At 40.3% G+C, this 26,314-nt stretch overlaps 3 protein-coding genes across 12 annotated transcripts in view; 2 read left to right on the top strand and 1 right to left on the bottom strand.

Annotated features, from left to right (window-relative positions):
• The window catches only part of wdr44 (WD repeat domain 44), a 12,303-nt gene extending 6,777 nt beyond the window's left edge, over positions 1-5,526 (top strand). For 2 of the 3 annotated variants that reach the window (XM_044141109.1, XM_044141108.1), the window contains exons 10-20: positions 54-205; positions 276-414; positions 501-565; positions 673-789; positions 871-993; positions 1,845-2,036; positions 2,131-2,232; positions 2,316-2,431; positions 3,129-3,256; positions 3,349-3,483; positions 3,564-4,225. In XM_044141109.1, the coding sequence (XP_043997044.1) occupies positions 54-205; positions 276-414; positions 501-565; positions 673-789; positions 871-993; positions 1,845-2,036; positions 2,131-2,232; positions 2,316-2,431; positions 3,129-3,256; positions 3,349-3,483; positions 3,564-3,652 (1,358 nt within the window). In that variant the 3' untranslated portion in view covers positions 3,653-4,225. Of the gene's footprint in view, positions 1-53; positions 206-275; positions 415-500; positions 566-672; positions 790-870; positions 994-1,844; positions 2,037-2,130; positions 2,233-2,315; positions 2,432-3,128; positions 3,257-3,348; positions 3,484-3,563; positions 4,226-5,335 lie in introns of those variants that run through there. The other variant, XR_006372974.1, reaches the window with a different exon arrangement.
• zgc:163098 (uncharacterized protein LOC100037380 homolog) lies at positions 4,280-26,314 on the bottom strand. Of its 4 annotated transcripts, none has more exons than XM_044141111.1 (24): positions 25,776-26,314; positions 13,461-13,545; positions 13,166-13,277; positions 12,772-12,881; positions 12,586-12,653; positions 12,374-12,483; positions 11,659-11,723; positions 11,398-11,563; positions 11,112-11,311; positions 9,274-9,317; positions 7,952-8,056; positions 7,797-7,863; positions 7,536-7,705; positions 7,296-7,458; positions 6,740-6,819; positions 6,573-6,660; positions 6,366-6,494; positions 6,062-6,251; positions 5,908-5,973; positions 5,778-5,841; positions 5,574-5,697; positions 5,259-5,369; positions 4,679-4,845; positions 4,280-4,594 (listed from the first exon to the last, which is right to left on the bottom strand). In XM_044141111.1, exons 2-24 carry the CDS (start codon positions 13,536-13,538, stop codon positions 4,474-4,476), a joined length of 2,598 nt encoding a protein of 865 aa, XP_043997046.1. In that variant the 5' UTR covers positions 13,539-13,545; positions 25,776-26,314; the 3' UTR covers positions 4,280-4,473. The 4 variants fall into 4 exon arrangements, with proteins under 4 accessions (XP_043997046.1, XP_043997049.1, XP_043997045.1 ...); XM_044141114.1 differs by lacking the exon at positions 25,776-26,314 and adding an exon at positions 14,926-16,799 and having other exon boundaries at positions 6,062-6,248; XM_044141110.1 differs by lacking the exon at positions 25,776-26,314 and adding an exon at positions 14,926-16,798.
• The window catches only part of lrch2 (leucine-rich repeats and calponin homology (CH) domain containing 2), a 39,083-nt gene continuing 29,703 nt past the window's right edge, over positions 16,935-26,314 (top strand). For all 5 annotated transcript variants that reach the window (XM_044141116.1, XM_044141119.1, XM_044141118.1 and 2 more), the window contains exon 1: positions 16,935-17,801. In XM_044141116.1, coding sequence (XP_043997051.1) covers positions 17,366-17,801 — 436 coding nt within the window. In that variant the 5' untranslated portion in view covers positions 16,935-17,365. The remainder of the gene's footprint in view (positions 17,802-26,314) is intronic.

Genomic DNA, 26,314 nt, shown 5'->3' with positions numbered 1-26,314 from the left:
CTTGTACTGTTTTAATATTCTGAGTTCTGCTTTTTGCCCGCTTTGCTCTTCAGTGTTCCACACAGATCCCGATGATCCTTCCTCCAGTGATGATGAGGGTATGCCCTACACCAGACCGGCCAAGTTCAAGGCAGCTCACAGCTTCAAGGGTCCCTTCGACTTTGACCAGATTAAGGTCGTGCAGGATTTGAGCGGAGAGCACACGGTAAGGCTAAATCATCCCTACATCAGTGATCGTTGTTGGCGGTTTCAAGAACCTCCGTCTCGTTCTGAAGGGAGCCGTTTGGACAATGAAGTTTTCTCATTGCGGGAGGCTTCTGGCGACTGCAGGCCAGGATAATATTGTTCGCATCTGGGTCCTGAAGACCGCCTTTGACTACTTCAATAATATGAGATTAAAGTACAACACTGAAGGTATGTGGATTGGGCGCTCTTTGGTGATTGAGTATGCAGCAAAACGACCGATTCTGGAGTTCACGCCAGATGTTTTGGTCCTCCAGGTCGAGTTTCTCCTTCTCCTTCTCAGGAAAGCTTGTGCTCGTCTAAATCTGACACAGATCCAGGGGTGAGTGCAGTAACAACTACTCTGATTCACCAACAGCTTGTGTTGATAGCAGATATAGAGCAGCATTCTACGTGAACATTTTCCCAAATGACTTGCCTACTGTTTAGGCAAGCTCTGCCCCAGAGGACCCAGACACCGAAGACAGAAATGCCCCTTTCCGCCAAGTTCCCTTCTGCAAGTACAAGGGTCACACAGCCGACCTGTTGGACTTGTCCTGGTCAAAGGTAATAACGGTACCATTACCATTTTGCTCCCTCCTGACACATTTGTATCTTTATGTTTGACTTATTCTGTGGTCTGTGCAGAACTTTTTCCTGCTCTCGTCCTCCATGGATAAGACGGTTAGATTGTGGCACATATCCAGGAGAGAGTGCCTCTGCTGCTTTCAGCACATTGATTTTGTCACAGCCATCGCTTTCCACCCCAGAGTAAGTCGGGTCGCTGCATGTTTGTCTTGGCACAAATGGTGCATGCTGCGCTAGTTAGAAGTTCATGAATGTCGTTAATTTTTCATCAGAGAGGAGCTGACAACAAGAACATTCTCTAGTCCACACAAATCAATGACTTTTAACCACATTTTAATGATCATCGGTTTGTGTTCAGCATGTGTGGGGTCTGCACAGATGTTACCTTTCACTGCCGCTACACCTGTTTAGGTGTATTTTAGCAACCAAAAGGCTCCTTGCGTAATCCTCACTAGATATTTGTTTCCAAACTCAGAAAGACTTTTTAACATGCGCTATGTGTTTTCAGCAGAACTGAGACCTTAGCGTAAATCCAAGTCCGCTAGACTGAAGTGTTCAGCTGTGTTGTGGGAGAACAGGACAGAAATTTTGTGAGAATATTTGGATGATTCAAAGGGAATCTTTAAAAAGCAAGTAGATTGGCAACAGCACCAACTGCAAAGCGCTAGTGGAAAATCTACAAACTCTCAAATCAATTAGGTGTTCCCACAGTCTCATGGTTTCAAACTGCTTTTAGATCAGGTGAAGCAGACTGGAAAGGCTCTTACCTTAAATCTCTCAAGTAATTATGGATTGTTTCTCAATTGAGTGCTACAATTTCTGCCAAACTTTGTGGTCAAGTGTTTGGCAGAAGTCAGAAGTGAACCACAGAAATTGTTGATGGTTACAAAAAGCGCGTGGTTTGACTTGCCACATGTAACTCAATATTAATAGGGGTATGCATAAGTTTAATCGTGCATGAAAAATTAGGATTGTTCTCATGGTGAATACGTTCAACGGTTCGGTGTTAAGCAGTTTTTCTTTCTTGTTTGCAGGATGACAGATACTTTTTAAGCGGTTCTCTCGACGGCAAACTCCGACTTTGGAACATTCCAGACAAGAAGGTGGCTCTGTGGAACGAGGTGGACGGTCAAACACGACTCATCACCGCCGCCAACTTCTGCCAAAACGGAAAATACGCCGTCATCGGCACCTACGATGGACGCTGCATCTTCTACGACACAGAGGCATCCCGTTGCTTTTCTCCCTCAGATCAGTTTAATCATTCCTGTTCCAATGCAAATTCAGAATCTGACGTGGGCTTCCTTTGTTACTTTACAGCGACTGAAATACCACACTCAAATTCACGTGAGATCAACTAGAGGGAGGAACAAAGTAGGCCGCAAAATTACCGGCATTGAGCCCCTGCCTGGAGAGAACAAGGTAACATCCCCCGTCCTCTGTGAACTCTTGTTAACTTTGCAGTGAGAGGGTGGTTACGTCTCCAACTCTGTCTGCTCCGGCAGATTTTGGTTACCTCAAACGATTCCCGCATTCGCCTTTATGACCTGAGGGACTTGTCCCTGTCCATGAAGTACAAGGGTTATGTCAACAGCAGCAGCCAGATTAAAGCCAGCTTCAGGTGAGAAACGTTCCCGTCATGCTCAACACTAAATCGTGGATTTGTGCCGCTTCTGCATTTCTAAAGAGAAAAGTGGGGTAAAAATTGCTCACTGGTCCTCTCAATTAAAAGAAAAAAAAATATCCTATTTTTATCATTATGATTGCTACACAACACAGGCTGGAATAGTTTAGGTTTAGATTTCAAGGTGCGGGGAAGTGTAGAAAAAGAAATTGGAGGAAGGTTAAAGTTTATTTCCTTTTCTATTGTCTAAATGCCTCTTAGTTGTCTTCCAGCTTATTTTTTTTATCATCCAATTCCTTTCCTTTTATCCCCCTTTTCCTATATTTGCTACTTTCCTTCCCTCCTTTTGTTTGTTTCTTATTTTCTTTTAAATTCATAATTTCTTGCCTTCATTTTCTTCTTCCCATCTTAAAATTCTCCTTTCTTTTTCTCCCCATTATCCTTCTATCCTTCTTTCTCAACTTCCTTCATTTTTTTCCCCACGTTACTTCCCTCTGTTGTTCCTGAATCTTCTGTATGTAAAGCCTGATCTCTTTAAAAATGATCTGATAATGTCGGATATTAAATGTCACCAGCTTGACCGAACATGCAATCTTTGCAGCTCTGCGGTGCCCCCTGCTGGCCTGTCAAATGTTTGTCTCCAAGAGAATTCCAATTAAAAACTAATCGTGAAACTGTTCGTGCCTTCCTCCAGCCATGACTACTCCTTCATCGTCAGTGGCTCAGAAGATAAATACGTTTACATCTGGAGCACTTACCACGATTTGAGCAAATTCACATCTGTACGACGAGACCGCAATGACTTCTGGGAAGGAATTAAAGGTAGCTCCTGTGTTGCCCACAAAATACATTTATTATTTATGTATTAGTCTTCTTAACTCTGTGTTTTTTTGGGGGGGGTTTTTGTCTCGCAGCACACAACGCAGTGGTCACCTCCGCCGTGTTTGCTCCCCATCCAGATCTTATTGTCCCTCAAGAAACACTCGCAGAGAAACCAGAAGCGGACCGCAAGAGCCTGGACTCCACCGACTCCGAGACGATACCATCAGGTCCGTTTCGTCCTGCATCTGATTTTCTCAACGCGAGGAGTTGCATTTCAGTGCTGCTCACTGTTGCTTCCTTTTTCCAGGAGCCCTGAAAACCGATCACACGGAGGTTCTGCTCTCTGCTGACTTCACGGGAGCAATTAAAGTTTTTATCAACGTCAAAAAGTACTGAGCATTCCGCAAGCAGGTCTGTTCGGCAGAGATTAGTCCTAAAGACGGACGACGACAGAGAGAGACTGTACAAAGTGGGCAAGGTGGGGGTTCCTTGTCCTATTTCTTTTTTTTTTTTATTTTATTTTTCGTACCAGGTAACTGTGAACGGTTTAGCATCTAGAGATCCAGAAAAGTTGTCTGAGCAGAAACTAACTTGGCTCAGACGTGTAAGTTTATAACTGTGTGGCCAAGAATTACTGTAGGGAACATAAAAATCTATTTTCAATAGCTATGAGCACCTTTCTTGTTTCCTTGGTTTTTCAGGTCAGACAAATTTCAAAAGCTAAACGGTCAAAGTCTTTCAGGTGAAATGTCAAGTTGGATTAAAACGACAAATTCCTATAAGTCATTTCAGTGTGTTTGACGTTACTAATGATTAAAATTGGGTGTCCTAAATGTTTCAGAAAAACACCGATTACTTTTGATAAATCCCCTGGTCAACAGAAGCACATTTCATGATAGCACTGTTAACCTACAGCTTTTGTAAACAAAATGATGGAATTTCCTCAATAAAAAAAAAATCTGCACAAATGCAAATTCTCTCTGGCAATCCTTTTCAAAAAGCCCGTCGAGTTCAGGAAACGTCTTCCACAGAAACATTTGTCACCAACGGTGATTTATTTAGCGTTGGCGCTTTGCAGCAACATGTCATTTTAAAAACAAAATATATCTAAGTAGGTACAGTGGTGAAACTTCACAATAGAAAAAGGTGCCGAGTCCCGTGTGGGTTGTTGAAGGTGGAGCCAAGATAAGAGCCTGACGTCAGAGTCCTGAATCTGGTTAGTGTTTGCTCTTCTTTGCCTTCTTGTGGGAGCGGTGCGGCGACCGGGACTTGGATTTGCTGACCTTCTGGTCTGGAGATGGTGATCGGGAACGTTTGGACCATTTAGGAGACTTTGTTCTGCAAAATGAGCACATAATAAATGACCCTGAGCTCACCTATATGGAATAAGAGCCTTTTTTTTTCTTTACATTTATATTTTACCTTGATGGAGAGATGCTCCTTGATTTCCTCAGCTTTTCTCCAAGTTTACTGCTCAGCCTTCTGTCTCCGTCCTCATTTCTTTTGCTCCTGTCTTTGTGTCTCCTTTCTTCCCTCTGCCCGTCTTTAGACTTTGACCTCTCCGTCTTTTCTTCATCTTTGTGAAACTCCTAGTGGCGGTAGTGTGAGTATTTTAATTGATTCAACCTCAAAGATCTCTAACTTCGTTTGCAGATTCTTCACAAAATAAGCCATTTTGTTGGCAATTTGAACAAAAGTTGAACTACAACACAAAATATCCAAAAACACAATGAAATTGGTGGCTGTATAAGTATTTTAGAACTGCATTCCCACGTAGCACGGGAGAAAAAGGGTGCAAGTTCATGTTTCATCCAGTAGATGGCGCACATAAAATCTGACATTGTGTAATAAGTTAATCATAACTCTGAAGATGCTCTTCCAGTTTTCTATTGAAGAACACTTTGATTTGGTTTCTTATGGTAAATTACACAAGATATAACGATAGCGATAACAATTTAAACATGTTCTTATTAAATAATTTATACCAAGAGGAGCTGCTCACCTTCTGCAGCAGCTTCTTCCTGTAGTTCTCCACTTGTTGCTGTATGCTCATCCCAGACTTCTTCTGCCTCTTTCCAGATTCCAACTCATCTTGGAGTTTCATAACCTTCACCTGTTTCAGAAACATCGGGTCAGTTTTACTGTTTAAATACAATCCTATTTGATACAAAACCTTCTATCTAAAATATGTAAGATGTTGATGTTGTCTCTCCAAACAAGCATTTGTTTCTTTCGTGAATAGGAAACTGGACGCATTTATTAAGAGTCATTTGTGTACAAAAAATAAACTGAGATCATCTCTAGGCCAAACACTTACTTCCACCTCCCTCAGCCTTTTTCTTTTACTCTCAGACAAAACTGCCCCCTCATAGTTGGGCGACCTGCAGGAATCGGCGCTGCTGTCACTCTCCGAGTCCTCGTCTTCATCCTGTGAGTTGCAGCTGGAGCCAGATAAAGGAGTTACTAAAACTGTTCTCTCTTTCCAGATGAATGAAATAATTTTGCAGATACTCAGTCTTACCTAATATGAACCTTCTTTTCATCACCCTGCTCCCCTAAAGTATCCCACTTCGAGTCAGTTTGGACTGGAAGAAAAGAAGCAGAACCATTCAGGGTCGAACCAGTCACAGGAGCGTCCAGCTACGTCTTACCAGTATCACCGATCTTCTCCCACTTAGACAAAGGCACTCTGGAGAGCGGAAGTTTGCTTTCATCCACTGAGGACAAAACAAACCTCAATAAGCAGCAGACAAAGCAACAATTCTTATGTTAGAGAGTTGTGCAGACATTAAACGGTGGACTCACAGGGAACTCCATCAATGTCATCAATAGGAGCGTTTAGGGGAACGCCATCAATGTCATCAACGGGGACTCCATCCAGGGGGTCCCAGCCCATGGGGCAACCGTCTATGTCGTCCACCGGAGTTTTCCCCATAGGAAGCCCGTCTATAAGCCTTCTGTTCAATGGTGCACCGTCAATCTCACCAGACACCTCCTCCAAAAAGACAAATGCATAAAACTCCCTTTGTCTAATTGCATTAGTCAACATCTCCGGCTGGTGAGGTGACACAAAGCAGCGGTCGCCTCTGCAGCGAGGCGATAAGCTCACCTCCGGCGTGTCCGTCTCCTCCTCTCCCGCTTTGGCGAACCCCAAAAAGATGTTCTGGAGCTGGATTAGATAAGGCGGGGGATAGATGGCCCAGTCTTCCCATGCTCTAAAACAATTCATGGCCTTTTGCTGTGGAGACAGGGACGTTAAAACGTTTCAGCTTTCCCCTTCGCTTCTATTTTGGGCGAAGCAAATGATTTATGTTACCTTAAACTGCTCAGCCTGCAGTCTGGCTTGAATGTTTTTATGTGCTGCATGTAGATGCTCAAATATCTGTGGTAGCTTGCTTTCAAAACTGCAGAGAATGATTTTAAAACCCATTAGATAATAAAGACACGGATGTTCCAAAAGTGAATTCAAAGACAGTCTCTTACTATTTCCGATAATACGACGCCCCGGCTACTTTGGCGCACGAGTTGTGCAAGATGTCCGACACGAGATATAATCTAGAAATCTGTGGGGATTGACATAATGAAAATATGCACAGCGCATATTTTACAGCAGACAGGAAGGAGATTTCAATTCTGTTAAAGTTTGAAGCAAGGGTTAGGATGTAATACAATATCGGAAACTGCATATTATGCACTTCCAGACCAGCAAAGAGACACTGTTGCCCTTATTCCAACAAAATACATATTTGCTACAGGTGAATTTGTAAATCAGTTCTACAGTTTTTACTTTGGGGGTGACAACACTTTTGTTGTCACAAAAGACAACAAATAGGTAGCCTCCTTATAGGAAAAGAGTAAAGTGTTTTCAAAATGACAATGTGGCTCCTGTTGACAGAATCAATCAGAAGCAGCTGACAGGATGTTTCTATTTCACAGTTATGCTCCAATCTAGCATCAAAATACCAACTGAACTTAATCGCTGCTTGTGTCTGCAACATGATAAATGTGAAAGAGAATACAGTAAAACAGCAGAACTCGCCTTCTTCTGAAGGGGAACTTGAAGAGAACAAAAGGACTCTGAAATGTGTCCCACGACTTCCTCTGCTGCGTCCGCCCGGTCCAGACAGAACAACATGGCGCTGGCGATATCCTCCCTGCTGGGAGTCAGCTCCTCCACAAGAGTCTCCAGTCTCTGTCGGTGCCTGGAGTGGCCGGGAACATCAAAACGTTCAGCTCGGATCAAGTCGGAAGCCGATGTGCGTCCCAGATTCAGACTCACTCAGCTCTGAGCTGGCCCTTCTTCACCTCCTCCTCTGGAGGAGCGGCCTCCTCGACCGCCGCTCCCTCGTCGCTCCTCTCGGTGTAGCTGTTGAGGATGGGGGGCCGCCACAAGGAGCCGCCTCTGAACAGCCGAAACTCTGCCGTCCTCCACTTTGTCGGGGACTCGCCCTGTGGGACACGAGACGAGAGGTTAAAGCCACACAAGTTGTTTCATGTAAAACCAAAGGCTTCTAAAGATGCTTCAGTCACGCAAACTCACCTGGAGGATAGAGAACAGTTTCCAACGGTAATACACATGATCTTGGCTTTTGTTGTCAAAAAGAAACCTGAAAGAAAGAAGAACTCAAAAATAAACCTTGAGTTGTATTATTTTTGTCCTAACGAAACAATTATGCAACAGTTTGGCATAGCTACCTGTAATCTGGGTTGTTTTTTTCTTTGTTCATTATCATGGCTTCAAATAACGGGCCTTCACGCACCACAAACTCTACCATCCTGTGAATAAGGAATAACAGATTCCTGTGGGGAGAAATGGCTTTATGAGTAAGAACACACACTAAACCCAGAGCCAAACACAACATAAAGACACCAATCACCTCCTTACTAAACTACAGGCCAATGAAAACTGCCTTACTGTACTGTTTCAGCTATGATTTAGGCTTTAAGTAACTGTTCTCAACTTCAAACATTCATCCCCACTTTATTATTGGGAACTTTAATAGCAGGAACCCCTCATAAAAATGTGTAAAACAATGTTTGTGTTTTATCGCAGTAACTTATTCCAGGACAATAATAAAAGACTTTTTTTTAAAAAAATCGATCTAACCTTCAGAATCAGTACATTTGTTGAGTGGGGGAAAAAAAATAATATTCCCAGCAAATTATTTTTTTTTTTACAAAATCGTCAACGCCTATAAAATAAAATTAAATAAAGCGAACTTTAATGTTGAAAAACTGCATGGCATCACAAAATGCCAAAAAAATTAGATACTGGAAAACTAAGAACGGGTCACAATTGGATCTTTATAAACTATAACAATATAAAAAAAATCCAAGCTTAACCTACGAAATAAATGCATTTAATTTAACTTTTATTTTAACAGTCAAGGTTTCCCTACATTTTACTGTGTGAGATTAAACTACTACTATTAAAGCTTCATCAGGAGTGCCGGTTTAATTTAAACCTTAACAGACTCTAATTACAGGGACGGCTACATCTGGATATTTCCATGAAATAACAGTCAGCTCTTTAACAAAGTTATACGATCACAATGATCAAATATGAAACTATTAAATAGAGAAACAATTCAAAGGTAAAATACCCTGAGTAGCTCCTGCAGATTGTTGGAGCCCAATCACTAAACCAAAGTTAGATTGGCCTCATCTACACCTACTTGTACCCTTGAGCAAGTGCTATAACTTACAGAACTGTATTAGAAAGCTAGCGCTAAATGCTAATTGCATCCTGACTGGGTTAGCATTGAAGCTATCTGCCTTCCAGCTGTATCGGTCTGCAGTGTCTCAGCCAGCCCATGCGAACCCCCGACCCTTAAAGAGTATTTCTGCACGTTTACTAACTCCCACTCTCTATGCGACTTACTATGCGTGTATGCAAAGTGCAATAAATGCAGTTTCTACTGAATATGCATGGTTACAAGATGAGTGCGCCTCAGCCTCTGTCCTATGACACTAATGCTATGACAGCTGGTCAGTCGTAGGAAGAAGAGTGTGTGTACCTTTCGGTTGGGATAACCACTTTGACTACGGCTTCGGACAGAGTCTGTTTGTGAAGTCAAACCAAATAGTGAAGATATTAAAAAGTGAGTACCTGTACAGATGAAACACTGCAGGATACATACAGCATAGAAAACAACGGAGGCATTCATGATCAGACAACTGGGGAGGGATGGTAAAAAACTTCAACATGTAGGGGGGGAGAAAACTGTTATGGAACCCAAAACTAAAGGCTTCAGTTACTGACGTGCACCCAAAGAGGGCATCAGGAATTTAATACGATCCTGCATCCTGTAAAACTGCAGTGCAGGAACAGATGAGCAAGTAACAGAATGCTTTTTTTTTTTTTTTTTTAATCACTTAACAATAATTCATGATCAATTTTGTCAATCTTGAATCAGCTGCCTGGTAATATTTGAAACAACTTGACTGAAATGATCAGAAAGGAAAATTTTCAACCTTCATGCATTCTGCAGAAGAGATCTACGAACTAATTTTCACCCTTTATTTTCACACTCATCTACAAAACCTTGCTAAAGTATTCAGACACCTTAAACCTTCACACATTTAGTCAGTTATGACCACAAATTAGTGTTTTACTGAGTTTGAATCAAAGCTAAAACTCGCCTGTTTAGAGTTACCTCTGATGAAAAATAACTGGAACATTTATCCGTATATTTGATGTTAATTATTCTTGATTCTGATGATGGCGTTTGACAAAACGAAATGTTTATCGCTTGTTTCAGAATTGGCTACTGTATTATGTTTTTTTATATTTCATGTAAAGCACTTCGAATTGCCTTGTTGCTGAAATGTGTTACACAAGTAAATCTGACTTGTAGGGATTTTGACAATAGAATCAACATTAAGTATTCAAGAACTGTGAAAGGTCTTTAACTAAAAATGTGACATACTGCTTCCACTGACCACAAAATTGCACAAATTGGAATTACGAAAATAAATTTGCTTATGCCAATTTTGGAATTTTTTTTTTTTTTTTTTTTTTTGGCTAAATAATTTTCCCCACTGCATTATAAGCCTGGCGGGTCACCAGGCTTAGCATTGTTTATTTATTTATGATTTTTAAAAAATGTTTTTAAGATTTTATAGTTCATGTTCAGGCATTAATCTTACAAAAACACAGAATTACCAAGTCATATTTTCAAATTTCCTGTCAACTTTAAACATTTTTTCAACTCAAAAACCCGATGGGCCGCTGGATGAACGACTGCCGAGTTTTCTGGGAGAAACCTTGCAGCCGTATCAAAACTTTTATATTTCGCAAAACTGCATCTCACGTCACACAAGTTAAGTGATCAGCAACGAAGGAGAAGACGACAACAGCATGATGACATCGCAAAAAATAAAAAAATTCTTGTGTGATTTTAAATGTTTCTTATTTAAAGGAAACACCGCAATAGTGAAATCGTGTTTTGCACACATTTGTAATGGGACTGAAGCTACTGTAGTTTGCATTTCTGCCTTTTAGAAATCTTGTTATAAAATACAGTGCAACCAATTGCTTTTTATTGCTAAATAGTGTCCAGTTGTGTGTAATTTAATATATCAGTATAAATCCAGCTGATCTATGAAGGCCTCAGAGGTTTTGCTAAAGAACCTTAGAGGAACAAAATGGAGGAAGTTGTGGAGATTAAAGCGCCGTCTCTGTCGTTTACAGACAGGGACGCAAACCTCTCCAAGCTTGTGGCCACATGTAACAAAAGGTGAAAAGGTTCAAAGAGTGTGAATGCTTTCCTCGGGTCACCATTCCTAATCCAAAACATCATCTTGATCAACGCATTTTCAGCTTGACACCATCAGCCGGACGAGGAGGCTTTACCTTGTCCAGCTCTGCTTTGGACGAGCCCAGCGGCTTTGTGAAGTCGTTGCGGAAGCGGTCCCTGGGCTGAGCGTTGAAAGGGAGACCAGATGGGGGAGGAGGTGCCACCCTCACCCCAGCTGGTGTGTACAGAGGCTGAGGCGGGATGCGGGCTGGTTTGCCCCATCCGAGCTTCATTTCAAAGCCCATAATCACTTTACCTGTGGTTCCAAGCACATTGCTGTCAGAGATGAACAAAATGATGAAAGTTGGATAAATTGGGACCGAGTTCGAAGGTCCACTTCACCGTCTAGAGCGGCCATGGCTCTCTCTGCATCCTTCCGAGTCATGAAAGCCACAAAGGCTCTGTTTGAGGTCCTGCAGCGCTCCTCGTCCGTTCGGGGCCACATGATCTTCACGCTGGCCAAGGGGCCATATTTACAAAACTCTCTGCAGAGTAGGTCTTCGTTCATCTGAGCAGAAAAAAAAAAAAAAAAAAAAAAACAGAGGTGAGAGATGCACATGTAAAAGCATTAAATCCAAATAAAACTGAGAGTACTCCTGCTACCTTGGGGCTAATGCAGTTAATGTAGAGGTTAGTGGTGACCGGGGCCGTCAAGTCGTCGTACAGCACTGTGGGGCAGAACAGAGGGGCCATTTAATAAAAACTGTTCCTACATGTTTCTCATCTAACATTTCCAGACTCAGCTTTTTACAGTCCTTTACGTTCATTTAAAATATAAATAATTTAAAGTTCACAGTGACTTTACGTCCGCTATTTCTGCAACGGGACTTGCACATAGACTCTGCAAAATAAGAAACTGACATGACAGGACAGGACGAAGGAAAGACAGCAAGCAAGAAAGTCATTGAAAGAAAGAGACAATCTAAAGAGAGGACATTCAAAAAAGAGATATTAAACAAGAAAGGAATGGAAAACACAAAAAATTAAGGGTCCAAGTAAGGAAAGGACAAAAGACAGACGCAAGGCCTAAGAGAGGAGGAAGAAATGGAGGATGAGGGAAAAAATAAAAGACACAAAAAAGGAAGGCAGGATGGAGGGATGAAGAAGGAAGAATTGAAGGATGGACAAAAATAAATAGAAGGACACAAACGAGGAATAAGTAAGATGGGACATGAAAAATGTCAAACTCAAGGAAAAGGGGACAAAATTTAAACAATAGGATAAAGAATGAATAAATTCAAAGATTTTTCTCATTCTTATTTTTCTTTCTATATTTAATCAGACCTGAAAAACAAACACAAAAAAAGAAAACTCTCACTTGATCGTCCCGATAACGGAACGTCCAGATCTCCGTATCCGCCTCCTTCTCCTCCAGCCTCAGAGTCATTTTTCTTCCTTTTATGCCTTTCCTCACGTTCCTCCTGAATGCTGAAAAATTTCAATGCAAAAACAACGAGCTTGTGTGCGCACAAGAACGAATCGTTCATATGACACTTATGCATAAAGCTGGACAAAACGAGTCAGACTTACAGCTTAAGTTCCTCTTTAAAAAGTTCGAGATTGCTCTTCTTCTTTTCTTCTGTCTTCTTTTTGAAAGCCTATTCATAAAACAGGCAGCGAACGCGGCGTTTAGTGCTACCTTAAGGTACACTTTCTGAAGATTTAAAAAGGAATTGAAACTATGACACAGCAAAGATGTAAAGAGTACAAACTTACAGACTTTTTGCTGTCAGACGAGGACGTTGGTGAGGCATGTTGAGACACGGGGACAAACTTTGTGGTGGGTCGGTACAGCTTACTTTTCTTTATTTCTGCTTCTTCCTCCTCTGCAGAAAGTATAACCCACCAAACACCAACTCTTATATACTTAGTCAAAACATATGAAGGTACAAATGGCAGTAACATCACGCAGTCCTACATTGTCAGTTCTAAGTAACTAGAAGATTAAACTTTGGATCCTACACAGTTTAGGACTTAACACTTCTATTAAAGGTCCTTATTATTTAATAGAAACAATGAACAAGTGCATTACACCAGACATTGAAAAGAAGGAAGTATCATCTGACGTCTCCAATCAGAGGTCAAACATCCCAGAAAAGTCCATACTCACCTTTAGTCGCATTTACAATTCCCCCACGTACAAAAGTCTTCACTTTGCTTTTTTCACTGGTTTCAAAAGATGCAACAAATTCTTCAAAAACTTCAGCAGCTTTCTCTTCCTCCTGCAGCATCACACAGACAGATAAAAACACAAACTTAGGTCTAATTTACCTCTTCTTACAGTTTCCAAAGAAACAAAGCTTAACAGTAACCAATTATTAGTCTGCAACTGATACACATGGGCATGACTGTTATCTTTAAATAAAACACATTAAGAGACAGTACAAATACTAATGCAAGCATACCTTTTTCTTTAGCTCTACTTTCTCTTTCTTCGTGATCGGTTTGATGGAGGCGGCTGGTTTTCTTTTTCTGTCCGCCATGCTTAACCTGCAAGACATAAATAAAACTGAAACATGGAGCTAAAAACAACCAGCAGTAAAATATTGATGAAATATTCCAACAATCACCTGGGCTGCTCACAGGTTTTATTGTATGAAAAGAGTTTATTCACTTATGGCTGCATACAACACTGCTAAAATGCACTGACCCTCCTCCAATCTGGTGCTAAGCACTGCTAGCCAACTGGCTGAAAGAAGGTTAATATACTTTAACAAGAAAAAAAAAATCATGAAAGACAAAAGGTTATTGGGTTGGAAATTAAATGAGTGTGACCCATCGATCTTATTGATTTAACACTGTTTGAAACTAAAGTTACAAAGCTACAAGTGGCTTTTATGTTAAGGGGACGACTGGAGGTTGACTACATGAGCAGACAGCCCAACTACGTAACCAGATATCAGCTTGTTATACTTGTATAACCTTAGAAAATACATTATAAATGCTTGGAAGCTAAAAGTAAAAAAAAAATCAGTCAGTAGTTATTGTTAGTAATTTGGATGAAGTCAATATTATTGACAATATTATGTTGTAAAAATCAATGTTTTCAGGGGCTTTTTAGCAAATGGGGCAATTGTTACATTTCTATTTAAGCATTTAAATTTATTTCACATTTGTATTTTCTTTTTTGGTCTAAATACAGTGAAACGGAGGTAATTAATTATTTTTGCCCAAGGTTAACAAACTAAGATAATCTTGTACTGGCCCATACACAGCCTATCTCCGTTTAATGCAGCCTTGTCTGGGTTAGGGTATAACAATGCATTTTAAAACAAATGGGTGCACTTCTACAAGATCCTAAAACAATTATATGATGTACACATTATAAGGTGCATTCAAAGCCCAAATCTGTTCTCTGCTAACTGAAAACATCCAATTTGGGCATGTAACAAATTCCAGGAGAGCTTTTAAAAACTAAGTTTTTCACTTAATTTAGATTTTTTTTTAATTCATAATGCATAAACAATTAACCGAGTACATTTTCAGCAAAACATAAGTATTTTAGACCATTTCTATAATAATAAACAGTTTTAATCGGCCTGGTTTAGCTTGAAAGCCATAATTTCACTAAGCTAATGTTTAGCTTAGCCACCAGTTCTTTGACTCTGCTGAAATATGAAGCTAACCGTAGCTTTTCACGACTAATGCTGCACAGAATGTAAATTTTTCAATCAAATAACACAGTTGCCTTAACACAAACATGCAGTGGTGCTAATCGTGTCCATCTTCTAACTAGAGGGTGTCCTGCAGACACAAACACATCCCTGCTTGCTAGCTAACATTCAACCGTCCGCCTGCTGTAACGCCACAACGCTCCAACTAGCCATCCAAGGAAAAACACAGCCCCGCCGCATGCACACAGAGTCATACCTCAGCCAGAAACTCTGTGAGTCTTTTTTCTAATGCTCCACCATTTTGGTTATGACATATGTTTGTTTTTTGTTGTTTTTTTTGCAGCCACAGCCAGATACTCAGATGCAAGAAGATACCCGAGTGTAGCTCCTCAGTGGGGGCAGGACGCCTGCTCAGTCTGCACGTCAGTGACGGCTCACTGCTAAAGAGGAAAGATTGCTGTAAAAAACGACTGGCTTCAATTGTGTGCGTTTCATCTGTTTAAAAGTACATTTTATTTTGATTTCCAAAAAGGAGGACACTTGACCCAGACCCGAAACACTTCAATTCAATCGTACTCTGAAGACTTTGGATCTTAAAGTAAAAATGTGCCTTCTCTATAGAAGGAATAGTAAATTAACAAACTTTACATAGGCTTTCTCAAGTACTAAAGTGACTTTTAAATCTCTGGAAATATATAATTGAAATAAGTATTGGTATCAACAACAGTATCAATAGATGTTTGTCATTTTTTACCATATCTGATAAGTATATCTGGTCTGATATGAACAGCTTATGTTTATATCCATCTTGTTGCCATTTGTGTATGTTTTTCAAGATGGGGAGGCGGTTGGCGTTGTTGTATTTATTCAATGCTGAGCAGGATTCTGGGGTGTTTAACTGAAGCAGAAAAGCAATGGTGTCAGAAGTGTAGGCAAATATAAATATTGATACTGTTAAATGCTGGCAAAGCAGCAGCATTAATATTGGATATTGATATCGACCCAAATTTTTACATCAGTGCATCCCTAATAATTACTTTTCTGTAGCTTATAAAATTTACATGTGACAATAATAGCTCACTTTTTAACCACATGGACACAAACATCTGAATTTATAGAATGTATAAAAACAGCAAGCAGCAGGGGGCGTGGCGGTGACACAGGGGTACAGAGGGTGACCCTTTGCTGAATATCTACCCCCTCCCTCACCACCCACTTTCAGATAAACTCCAGCAGAGGCAAAAATAATGCTAAAAAATTGATAAAAAGCAGCAGTCTCACAAAGACACAAAAATGTGTGTTCTCTTTAGTTTCCATCTTCATTCTCCTCAGTCAATTTAATAGATTATCTCTCATTTTCTCAAGTTTTTTTTTAGTTCTTGTGACCTAAAGGGTACTGCCTTTAGGTCACAAAGGCAACCCCCTTTGTGACCTTTTGTAAACATTCACTGCAGTGCAACCCTCTATTTGTCTCTTATGCTCCAACTTTGTAAAGTAGAATAAGTTTTGTAAGTTTTGGCAGCACATCATTAACTGGAAGCACATTAAAATATGTAAAGCCATCAACCTTTAAACTGCCTGTGAGATTAGCAAAAATAAAAGTTTCTTGAGAAAACCTTGCTTTGGGCAGCAATACTCAGATCATTCTGGGTGAACTCAATGTGTTCTCTGGCAGGAAGACAAATATAAACCCTTTGCTTGATTTGTGTTTGTCCAGCTGTAGTGTACATCTTTGAATCTCTCCTTTTGGATGTCTTGACTTGACTTTTCTTCATAAACCTTTCAAGGGCTTGGTTATACTTGTGGCTTCTCGCTTTTTCTTCCACATTTTTTCCTTCCTCACAACTTTCCATTAGTATTTTAGATACAGATCTCTGACAGCGGCCAACTTCACTGCTTCACGCTAACGATGCTGTATGTTGTAATTTAATGCTGGCTTGAGATGCAACCTTCAAACCACCTCATCTTCTCACATTAGAAAACCAAACTTAAATGTATTTTTATTGGAACAGGCTAACATGATGGATAGTTTGGAGATAAAAGAAAAATAATCAACTGTCTTCTCTATTTTCTAATCAAATTAGGAGATTAGCAAACAAACAACACAGTGAAGAGCAGAGGACACAACAGTCCAAGTTTGGAAAGGTTTGAAGCAAGCAGGGTTATATAATATTCAAAGCTTTGAATGTTTCAAAGGATTCTTTTTAATTTGTCATCCAAAAAAGGAAGGAGCTTGGCAGATCTACAAACCTAGATATGGTCCTCCTCCTGCATTGGCAGGCCAGGGAAGAATAATTAGTTGTGAGCTAAATACAAATAAACACAGTCAGATTTTTAATTGTTAAAAAAAACCCCTCTCCTTTTCAACTTCACAAGACACAATACTTGTTGTTGATCTATGAGATAAAATGGAAATAAACTTGAGGTTTTGGTTGTCAAATGGGTAAAGTAAAAGTAAAGATTAATCTAATCTTCTTTTATCTAGAGGGATAAGACGCATCTTGACAAATAACACCGTTATTTTTAAACGTTGTTTGGAAACGAAACATTATGACCCACTGTCATCAAAAGTAGAGGGGAAAATGTGACTGATTCCTGCCTCCTGCAGTGCTCAGCTTCTTCTAAAGCCAGGCGGCAAAAAGGGGGTTAAAGCCTAAAATGGCTACCCTACCCCCCTCCTTCTCATCTTCATCCTTATGATCACCCGCAACAGCAGCAGCAGCAGCAGCAGCATCATCACCTCGGAAGCCCATCCCCTAGTGTCGGTCCGGGGAACGCACCCTGCATGCGCATGGGCGGAGAAACTGCCGCTGTGCGCTCGTATTATTCTACGAGTAATTTCTCCTTTTTTTATATATACGAAAATGGCGTCTGGTCAGGGAGGTGTAGGAGCTGTCACTGCTCTACAAAACCATGACTGCCCCAGCGGACCCCACTGGAGCCCGCCTGTCAACCAGTACCACCACCAGCAGCACCACCACCACCAGCAGCAGCAGCAGCAGCCCCACTCTGCCCGCAGCATAGACCGGGCTTTGGAAGATGCCGTGAGCTCTGGGATCCTGAACCTGAGCGGCAGGAAGCTGAGGGAGTACCCAGGCATCAACTACGATCTGACCGATACGACACAAGCAGGTGAGTCGCTGTTCTGGAGCCTGCAGATCCAAATCAGAGCGGTGGGAGGGTCATGAACGCAGCATGCTCGCTTTGTGCGTGGATTTCTGCTCTTTTTTTTAATTCCTGGATAGGGGCGCAGCCTCTAAATGGGGGAAGCTGGACTGACTTGTGGTAAACCTTAACATCCTCGTTGTATTTACCGTCCAGTAGGTCATATATCACACCTCTGCGCTCCTCCGCGGACTCTGTTGAGTACATTTTTTTCCCCGACGCCAGTAGCTTTCATTATTATATCTCCCCTGGAGACATGAAAGAGACGGCAGGCGCACCCTACAAGCAGGCGCTGTGCAGCGCTTTGGACTGAAGACTCAGTTCATTTTGCACCAGGAAGCAAATTATGAATGAACCAAGTTACACATTCCTCGTCGTGTCCTTTGTGCGGTGCATGTTGCACGCACTGAGGGTACTTCTTCGTTTTTGGCAGACAAAAGATGAAGGGTACTCAGAGCCTCACCCCCTGCCTGTGCTGATATAGATCCATAAATTTTAGAACGTGCCAAACAGAAAGAGGGGAGCTGGTCTGTTTTTCATATTTTCTCTAGGCTTGTTTATTAATGGTTTCTGCCTGAAAGGTGACCTTCTGCTGCAGTCAGGTCAGTCAGTAGGTCGGTCACGTTCTCTCATTGCTGTGTTAGTAGAGCCATACCACACATACCAAGTTTTACTTGACATTCAGGGTTTGCACTGGGCTTCTATAGCGCTGCACATGAGAGCCTGGCAGGAATGAGATTCTCAAGGTAGGACAACCTTCAGTAAAAATACCTAGATTTCATGGAATTTAGTCAAAGATTAACAACAGTTTGCATAACATAATTTAATAAGTTTGGTCTTCAAACGAAAAAGCTGAACTTATTCCTAATTATGTTATCTGTAAGTAGAGGTGGGCCAATAGGAATTGGATAGTTTTTGTCTTATTGATTGATTCATTGACTCTTTTCAGTTGGTAATAATATTTGCATTATAGAAATTAAGTTTAAAAGTATTGACATAAACAAAAAGCCTGGAATAGTGCAGGATAAAGTGTGCACGGGTTCTTCTTATTATGCCAAACACAAATACTTTGACATCATTTTTGATCACCTCTGCTGAAACACAGAAAAAAATCTTACTCATTTAATAAGCAAAAATTAAGAACATGACTATAATCTTCATGAAATTGTTTGTAGCAAAACATTGTCAGTCTTTATCCTTGTTATCCAGAAGACTCTGATTCTCACAGTGAACGTCTCGTCCTCTGATGTGTCCACCTGCCATATGGTGGCACTTCATCATCAGCAGCTTATTCCTCTGATGAGCCCCTGGCCCGCGTTACACCCCTCAGCCCCAGGGAGTTAGTCGAAGCAGGGTTTTTTTTTTTTTTTTATGAAACTGACATCTGAAGTCAAAGGAAGCACCAGAAGATGTATAAAAAATAATGAGCTTCTGAGAATAAAGTGACTTTCAAAGGTCTGCGTTTTGTCTAAAACGCTGGGTGTTAGACAGCGTTTGTTACATGCTGTAGTAACGATGAGCTCATTTCGATCTAAATCCAGACTTATGACTGTCATCTGTTATCTCCAGAGCATGGCATATTCCAGGTATGAAAGTCAGAGACATAAACAGACGTTTTCATGCCTCTACTTTTCATAGAGACTAATCCAGCGACCGAGAAAACTGCTGCGTCTTCACTTTCATTTCATGTCGGCGTGTCGGTACTCTGAATAAAGGGTTGTGCCAGAGGGAAGTCACACTTTCACTTGCACAAAGACATCAACACCGCCCAGTACATCAGCAACAAAAGGTGCTACATGCCTGCATTTCAGACTAACTGATGGAAGAAACGCACTTACATCTAATCTGAGAGAAGTGATCACTTTGATTTTTTTCCATCTTCAAACAAACACATGGCTCTTAAAAATGAATGGCTTTAACTTTAAGTCCTCTTACAACAACTGTAATATGAGTGTGTTTAACCTTAACTCTATTATGAAGTGTTTTGTTTTACTTTAAAACATGGCTGCTCCAGAATCTAACAGGTGACCTCCACAGATCAGCCTATCAGCTGGAGCAGAGAGACTATCTAACACATGAGTGCCTGTTTGCTGTGTGCTACTGGCACTTTGTCGCCACTCAGCTTGTTTTCCCATGAGAAAAAGCAGCAGCTCTCTGTGACGCTGCCCTCAGTTTGTGCTGCGGTGCAGGACAGCAACACACCAGATATTCAGGTCAGCAGAACAAGCTTACACTGACTTGATGCAGCATCACAATAGGGGTGTGATTTTTTTTTTTAATCATCTAATGAGGGAGTTTGCTTCAGGGGTTTCACAGCTACAACAACGGCAACAGCAACAGGTTTGTTGAAACAGATGTGCTTAGCTTATGTACTTCTAATTAGTGCGGAGTGAACAGAGTAAATCCCACAATGTGTCGTCACCACATTCCTGGGATCTTGGAATCTTGAAGGGTGATCTCTGCACAAGGTCACAAACCAAGCCAAATTCTTTAATTTAATAATCAACCCATGCAAACACTGAGAGGGCCTCTTATCTGCAAGCAAATGAAAAAAAAAGGCCAAGCCGTTTCATAGGGCTCCGTGAGACCTGGCTGCTAAAAACACAACAAGATTTAATTTTCAGGACTCATTCTGAGAGTAAGAACTTCAGGTACTGTTTTTGTTTTCAGAACTGAACTTATCTTAGAAATATAAGCAATTATTACTATTTTTTTTTATAAGTATAGATAGTAAATTGGTCAGTTGAGTTTTTTATTCTAAATTTAAAAAATATCACGTTTTGTATTTGCGATGGACTGGCGAGCTGGTATGGTCTTCAGATGAGCGTGCTCCTTTACTCAGCAGTGACTTCATATTTTGTATTATTTGCTGCACTTGAGACAGAAAAATCATATTTCAAGAACTTGTTGGAGAAGAAAATATAAAATATACCTTTGTTTTAGACCTTGGTGTAACATTTCATTAATGGCTCTCATTTTACAGCAGCTCTGATTGATTCTATCGTTTCAACGACAGGCGGAGTATTGAGGTCATGGTGATGTATTACAGCTCTAACCTGTGCATTGGTAAACTGATACATAAACCACTAAATGTTTAAAAATGATCTGACATTGATGATTGAGAACCATTACAGAAAGATTAGACAAATAGTGAATAAGTCTCATTGCTTTACTTGTGTTTGACGTGTGTATCATGTATCCAGCCATAAATCCTGCCTTTTAATCAGTCATATTGATGACAGATGGTCAGTTGATTTTTTTTGCCCACAAATAAACAGAAACGTTAGAATATAACTGTCAGAACAAAGACATAATAACAGATCCACTGTTTTTTCAAGTAAATAAAAAAATTAAAAAAAATGTTAAGAACGAGATTAAATTTCTTTGGCATCAGTATTTTACTTCTTCTTTGTGCATCTATGAAGTATTTCAAGTTCAGATGCTTAAAAGAACTAGTTCATTTTGCATGTGACAGCTAGAAAATGCAAGATGTGAAAAGTTATTTAGTGATTATATTGTTGATAAAAACTGCAATGATAAAACCAGTTGCAATAATTCCACATTTCCTCCTCTATCATCTACTGACCAACCTCCATCCAAAAGGCTGAATACCTTGTTGGCATGCAAACTGTGCATTAAGTTTCTTAGAATAAACCAGCAGACAGTTGATGCGTTGCAAGCTGTTCTTTGCGATATTAAAAGTGGAACAGCTGTTATAACCGTGGACTTGCAGCAAGAAGGTCCTTGGTTTGAATCCCAGCCTGCGGTCTTTCCACTCCATGACCGTGTAAGGATTAAAGGGTAAAGACAATAGATGGGTGGGTGGATATTAATATTAACAGTGATAGTACAAGGACAAGATGCAGTATTCTTGTAGTCCTTGTGGCTGCAACTCTGCAGATCCACAAGTAAGTGCTTCTGTTCCTTTAAGTTTTGACTAAGCTACTCATGCATGGTCACATAATCCCTTTACAGTCCTTGCACACTTTCAGGAGAGCATTGCAGTTGATGAATAATAAAGATTTTGCACTAGTGCTACTCTGACCGTCTGCTAAATGTTTTTGAATTGGGCTGGATTCAGAGACATGTGGGAATTGGTGTTCTTAGTCTGCAGAGTTTCATGTTCAGCCTATATTTTATTCCTTCACAAGCCCTCAAGCGCCTACGGACCCTGGATGAGAGAGAAGATGAAAATCTAGAATCGGCCTGAAGGCAGCTAAATATTTTACAAAGTGTGCTTGAAGTATTTGATCTGAACATGAACCAAGTTAATGTGTGACTAAGACAACAAGCAAATATGGGAGGTTTTCAGTCAGTTGGCCCCCTAGGATATTTATTTTACACATTGTCAATCACCTGGACCACAAAATGAGACCTATTTTGGATTCTTATGATTTAAACTATAGTCCCTCGAGTGAGGAAAGGGATTTAACCTTTTTCTACTTTTTTGCATTCCTTCCCACAAGACTGATTTCTGCTTTAAACTGGACTGCTTTTAAGCAAGCCGTCCGGTGTTAACCAATCAAATGTGTCTTGCATGTTGTATTATATTCTCGTCTTTGACAGTGGTTCTTTTGATGCCAAAAAAGCATTAAAAAGCCTATTTTTGTGTTTGTGCAAATGTATTTTTATGAATGTCAAACTGTGTTTTAATAAACACACTCAGTATTGAACCATCAGAGAACTGAAAATGTCTAATAGCTGAAGTATGCAACTGTATTTTCTTACAATTCTTACTGTACTTACTGTGTGCACAATACATGGAAAGGCCAACTCCACAGTGAGTGAACATACAATACATGGCATCCTGAAGGTTCATCATCTTTTTGAACAGCCCCCTGACACAGTGGCCCCACAGACAAAGACCCATATTACCAGCAGGAACAAAAGCTACTGCATGCCAGAGAAATCTGCTGGTCACTTCTGCTGTAGAGTGCTGACAATTAACCGCAGGTTAATTATTGTGTTTCATCATGTTTCTTCCCATTGGGAAGTTCTTCTGTTTGTACCTTCACTGTTCAATATTAATCTGTTACTTCTTGCTAATCCATTTTTTAGGTACTTCATACAAAAGTAATGCTTGTTGTCATTTAGTTTGCTTTAAGCCTTGATAGGATATCTATTAGTGGAGATTCTGCTGTGTCACAGGAAGAAAGGGTATTCTCTGCACTTCCAACCTTAATGAATATATTGCCGATGCGGCGTAAAGGGTGCAGCGGAGTGGATCCGTGATGGAGTGCTCCTCTGCCTCATGGGCTTTGTCCTGTGGGAGCTCTGAGCAAACCAGCAGGTGGATTAAAGACCCGCTGCGGCCTGCAGATGGTGCACAGTCTGGAAAAGGAGGAGACAGAAATGCGTGTACAAAAGACCCCGGAATCCCTCCTCCTGTATCGTGCTATCATCAACCCTCATGATTCCAGTGCTAAGCAGGAATCCCCAGTTGTGGGGCAGGTGGATAGTCTGTGTACAGCTGCGTTACATCATCACAGTCAGGCCCTCAGGGAGAGGCTGCGGCCACTCTCATTGAGAGTGATTGTACCCCACGACCTCCCATTAGGTGTTCCTCCCTGTGGCAATTTCTGTTTCCTTTGACCTCTTCATTTATTTCGTCTTTGCGCTACTGACTGTGTCATCACTCGCTTCTTCCTTCTGCTCACTGATTGCTGTTAGAGTTCAGGCCTGTGAATATATTCGCTGTTAATTAGTGGTGAGGGTTTCTAAATTTGTCAAATCTTGTTAAAAAGTGAAGGGAATCCAAACCAAACTGCAGCAGTTGCTTTTACGCGAACAGCCTGATTGTTTAATAAAGTGGTAACCACATGTAATGACTGGTTTTAAGATGATGGAAGTGCTGCAGGCTTTGCTCTTTCAGTAGAAAGCTTGGGGGTCTCCTGTGTGGTGGGACAGAATAATTGAAAGCTCTCTGTTTATCTCAGGCCACGCAGCTCTTTGCAGAGGTTTCTAATTATCTTGTCAGCCAGAGATAATTCAGAAAATAAGATTGTTCACGCACTTGTGCACTCACACGCACACACACTCCCAAACACACTCCCAAACACACACTTCTACCCATTAAATCAATGTTTATTGGAAGGTGAATGAAAGGGAGCCTGTTTGGACGGATGCTGCTTTAAGTGGAAACAAGTTATTTGTGTTTTTACAAGACTGTTTAGGGAAATATCTTAGGTGTGTGATTTGGGAACTTTGAGAAACAACACAGGCAGTAAAAAAATGTTAGGATTTAATATGGTGGCTGATAGGCATTTTTAAAATTATATTATTTAATTATAATGGCAACTTAACGCCATTATAATTATTAATATTAAGATAAGTGTCACAAATCTGTGCAGCCATCTGAGTTGTGGAGCTGGAGGAGGAGCTTTCACACCAAACGCAGGGCCGTAACGCAGAAACTGGAGGCCGGGGTGGGGGGGGGGGGGGGGGTGTGGGGTGGGGGCGACAGTGGATCACACAAATTACTCACGTTTTTTTTTTTTCTGTACTGTTTTTTTTTTTTGTAAAATCTCTTCTTCAGTTCAACCTTATCAGTGGAGAGATATTGTTGATGTTACCATTATAAAATAGCTTACAATTCAATATTGGCAAAGATCAATGTGATTTTCACAGGAGGAGAAGCGTTGTTGTTAGCAGCTGCTGAAAGTAACTAAAAAAAAGTTACTTTTAATGTAACTTAATTACTTTACAAATCAAGTAGTCAGTAATCTAAGTTACTTTTTCAAGGAGTAATCAGTAATCTGATTAAAGTTACTTTTTCAAAGTAACTATGCCATCACTGCTTGCAAACTGCTAGTTTTAGCTGCCAGTTGTATTGTTTGTAGGAGAGCTGTTAGCAAAAAGGCACTTTATTAGAGATTTCACATGTGGATGTTGTTAAATTCATCAAGGTGGAACACTTCTGTTTTATTCCTGCTAGATGGCACGACCCAGAGTTCTTCTGCAGAACATTGTTTTTTACACTTTGTAAACAAAAATGACCATCCTAAAATTAAACCAAATCTCAAATCCTCTAATTCCATATTTCTTTATGAATTTAATAATCATCAATCAATCAAACCTAGATTAAAGGTTTTAAACTTTAGTCTAGAAAATATTGTTCTTATTCACAATCATCAGTTTGGAGTAACCACTTACTTAAAATATCAAAGTTTCTTTTAACCTTGCATTTTAAAACAGCTGACAATTATTATTATTATTATTATTATTATTATTATTATTATTATTATTATTATTATTATTATTATTATTATTATTATTATTAATAATAAATAATTAATAACTTGATCAGTTACTCAGTTCTTGTGTACAGTTTGTTTGTTCTCATAATCACACTCATTTTCATCAATGCAAAGCGACACAAACTGAAACATAAAAATTGATCTGATTTTCAGTCAGTCACAAATTTTCAGTCTGCTTTCATTGTTTTTCTGTGCTCAAATGATCAAATTTACTGAAGCTTCAAGAAATTTCCAATATTTGTTAACAACATTTTTAATGTGTTAATATTTATCTTCAGTTGTCAGGATCCTGTTTTAGGAAACGTGCGCATTTTAAAGAGATATCTCAGAGTTATGTTAGAATCCAGCAGTAACTTAATTAACTACCTGCTGCTGGAACACTTCACCCATTTTAATAAAATGTAAATTAATTTATAGAATTAAATTATAAATTAACTGTTCAATTTAAATGTAACAAATACTTTATGGTATACGAACACTTCATTATCAGTTATTTTCAACACTTAAAGATATTTAATTTAATTCCAAACTAGCATGTATTACCAGGATATTTCTTTTTAGATCATTACTGGAAAAGCCTCTAAGACTTTCTTTTCTGGCTAGATAATATGTGAAAAGGGTTAGTAAGCAAGCAGGTCTTTGTTGCAATAACAGTGTATAACAGCTGTGTGTGTGATACACTTATCTTTGGATGTCTCCTTTCTGTCTCACTTCTCCCTCCTCCTCCTGGCGCTGGCGTCGCTGCAGCGTAATCCTCCCTCCTCTGTCTCCCCCAGCCCCCGGTCTCTGGTGTTGGATCTTGAGTTGTCCAGACTGTCCCTCAGTCAATGTCCATGTTGTCCACAAACGAAACAAGCGTCAAATTGTTCCGTTTGTTGTCTTCGTCTCTGAAGCACGTTATCTTTCCCTTCTCCACGCTGATGTCAGGGAGTAGATCAGTAAGAGTTCAGATGCATCCAAACACAGGAATGTGGTTTCAGTCCAATGTCCAGCAGGACACCGGGCAGGAGTTTGCTGAATGGGAGTTCCCAGGTGTCAAGGAGTTAAAGTCAGCAGATACTTCAGTGTCTGGAGGCGATGCAATTCTTCTTTGTCTTCTTGATCGCTGTCATTAGCTAGTGACGAAGGAAGGACTTCGTCTGATCCATTGCAGGACAGCTTTGAGTTGAGGTCAGAGGTCAGATGCACCGCAGCGAGGCTCAGACAGAGGAAAAAGGAAAGAAG

The sequence above is a fragment of the Gambusia affinis genome, linkage group LG15 (assembly GCF_019740435.1).
Source record: "Gambusia affinis linkage group LG15, SWU_Gaff_1.0, whole genome shotgun sequence".
NCBI classification, from domain to species: domain Eukaryota; kingdom Metazoa; phylum Chordata; class Actinopteri; order Cyprinodontiformes; family Poeciliidae; genus Gambusia; species Gambusia affinis.
Note: the sequence above shows the minus strand (reverse complement) of the source record. Positions and strands in the feature narration are given on the sequence as shown.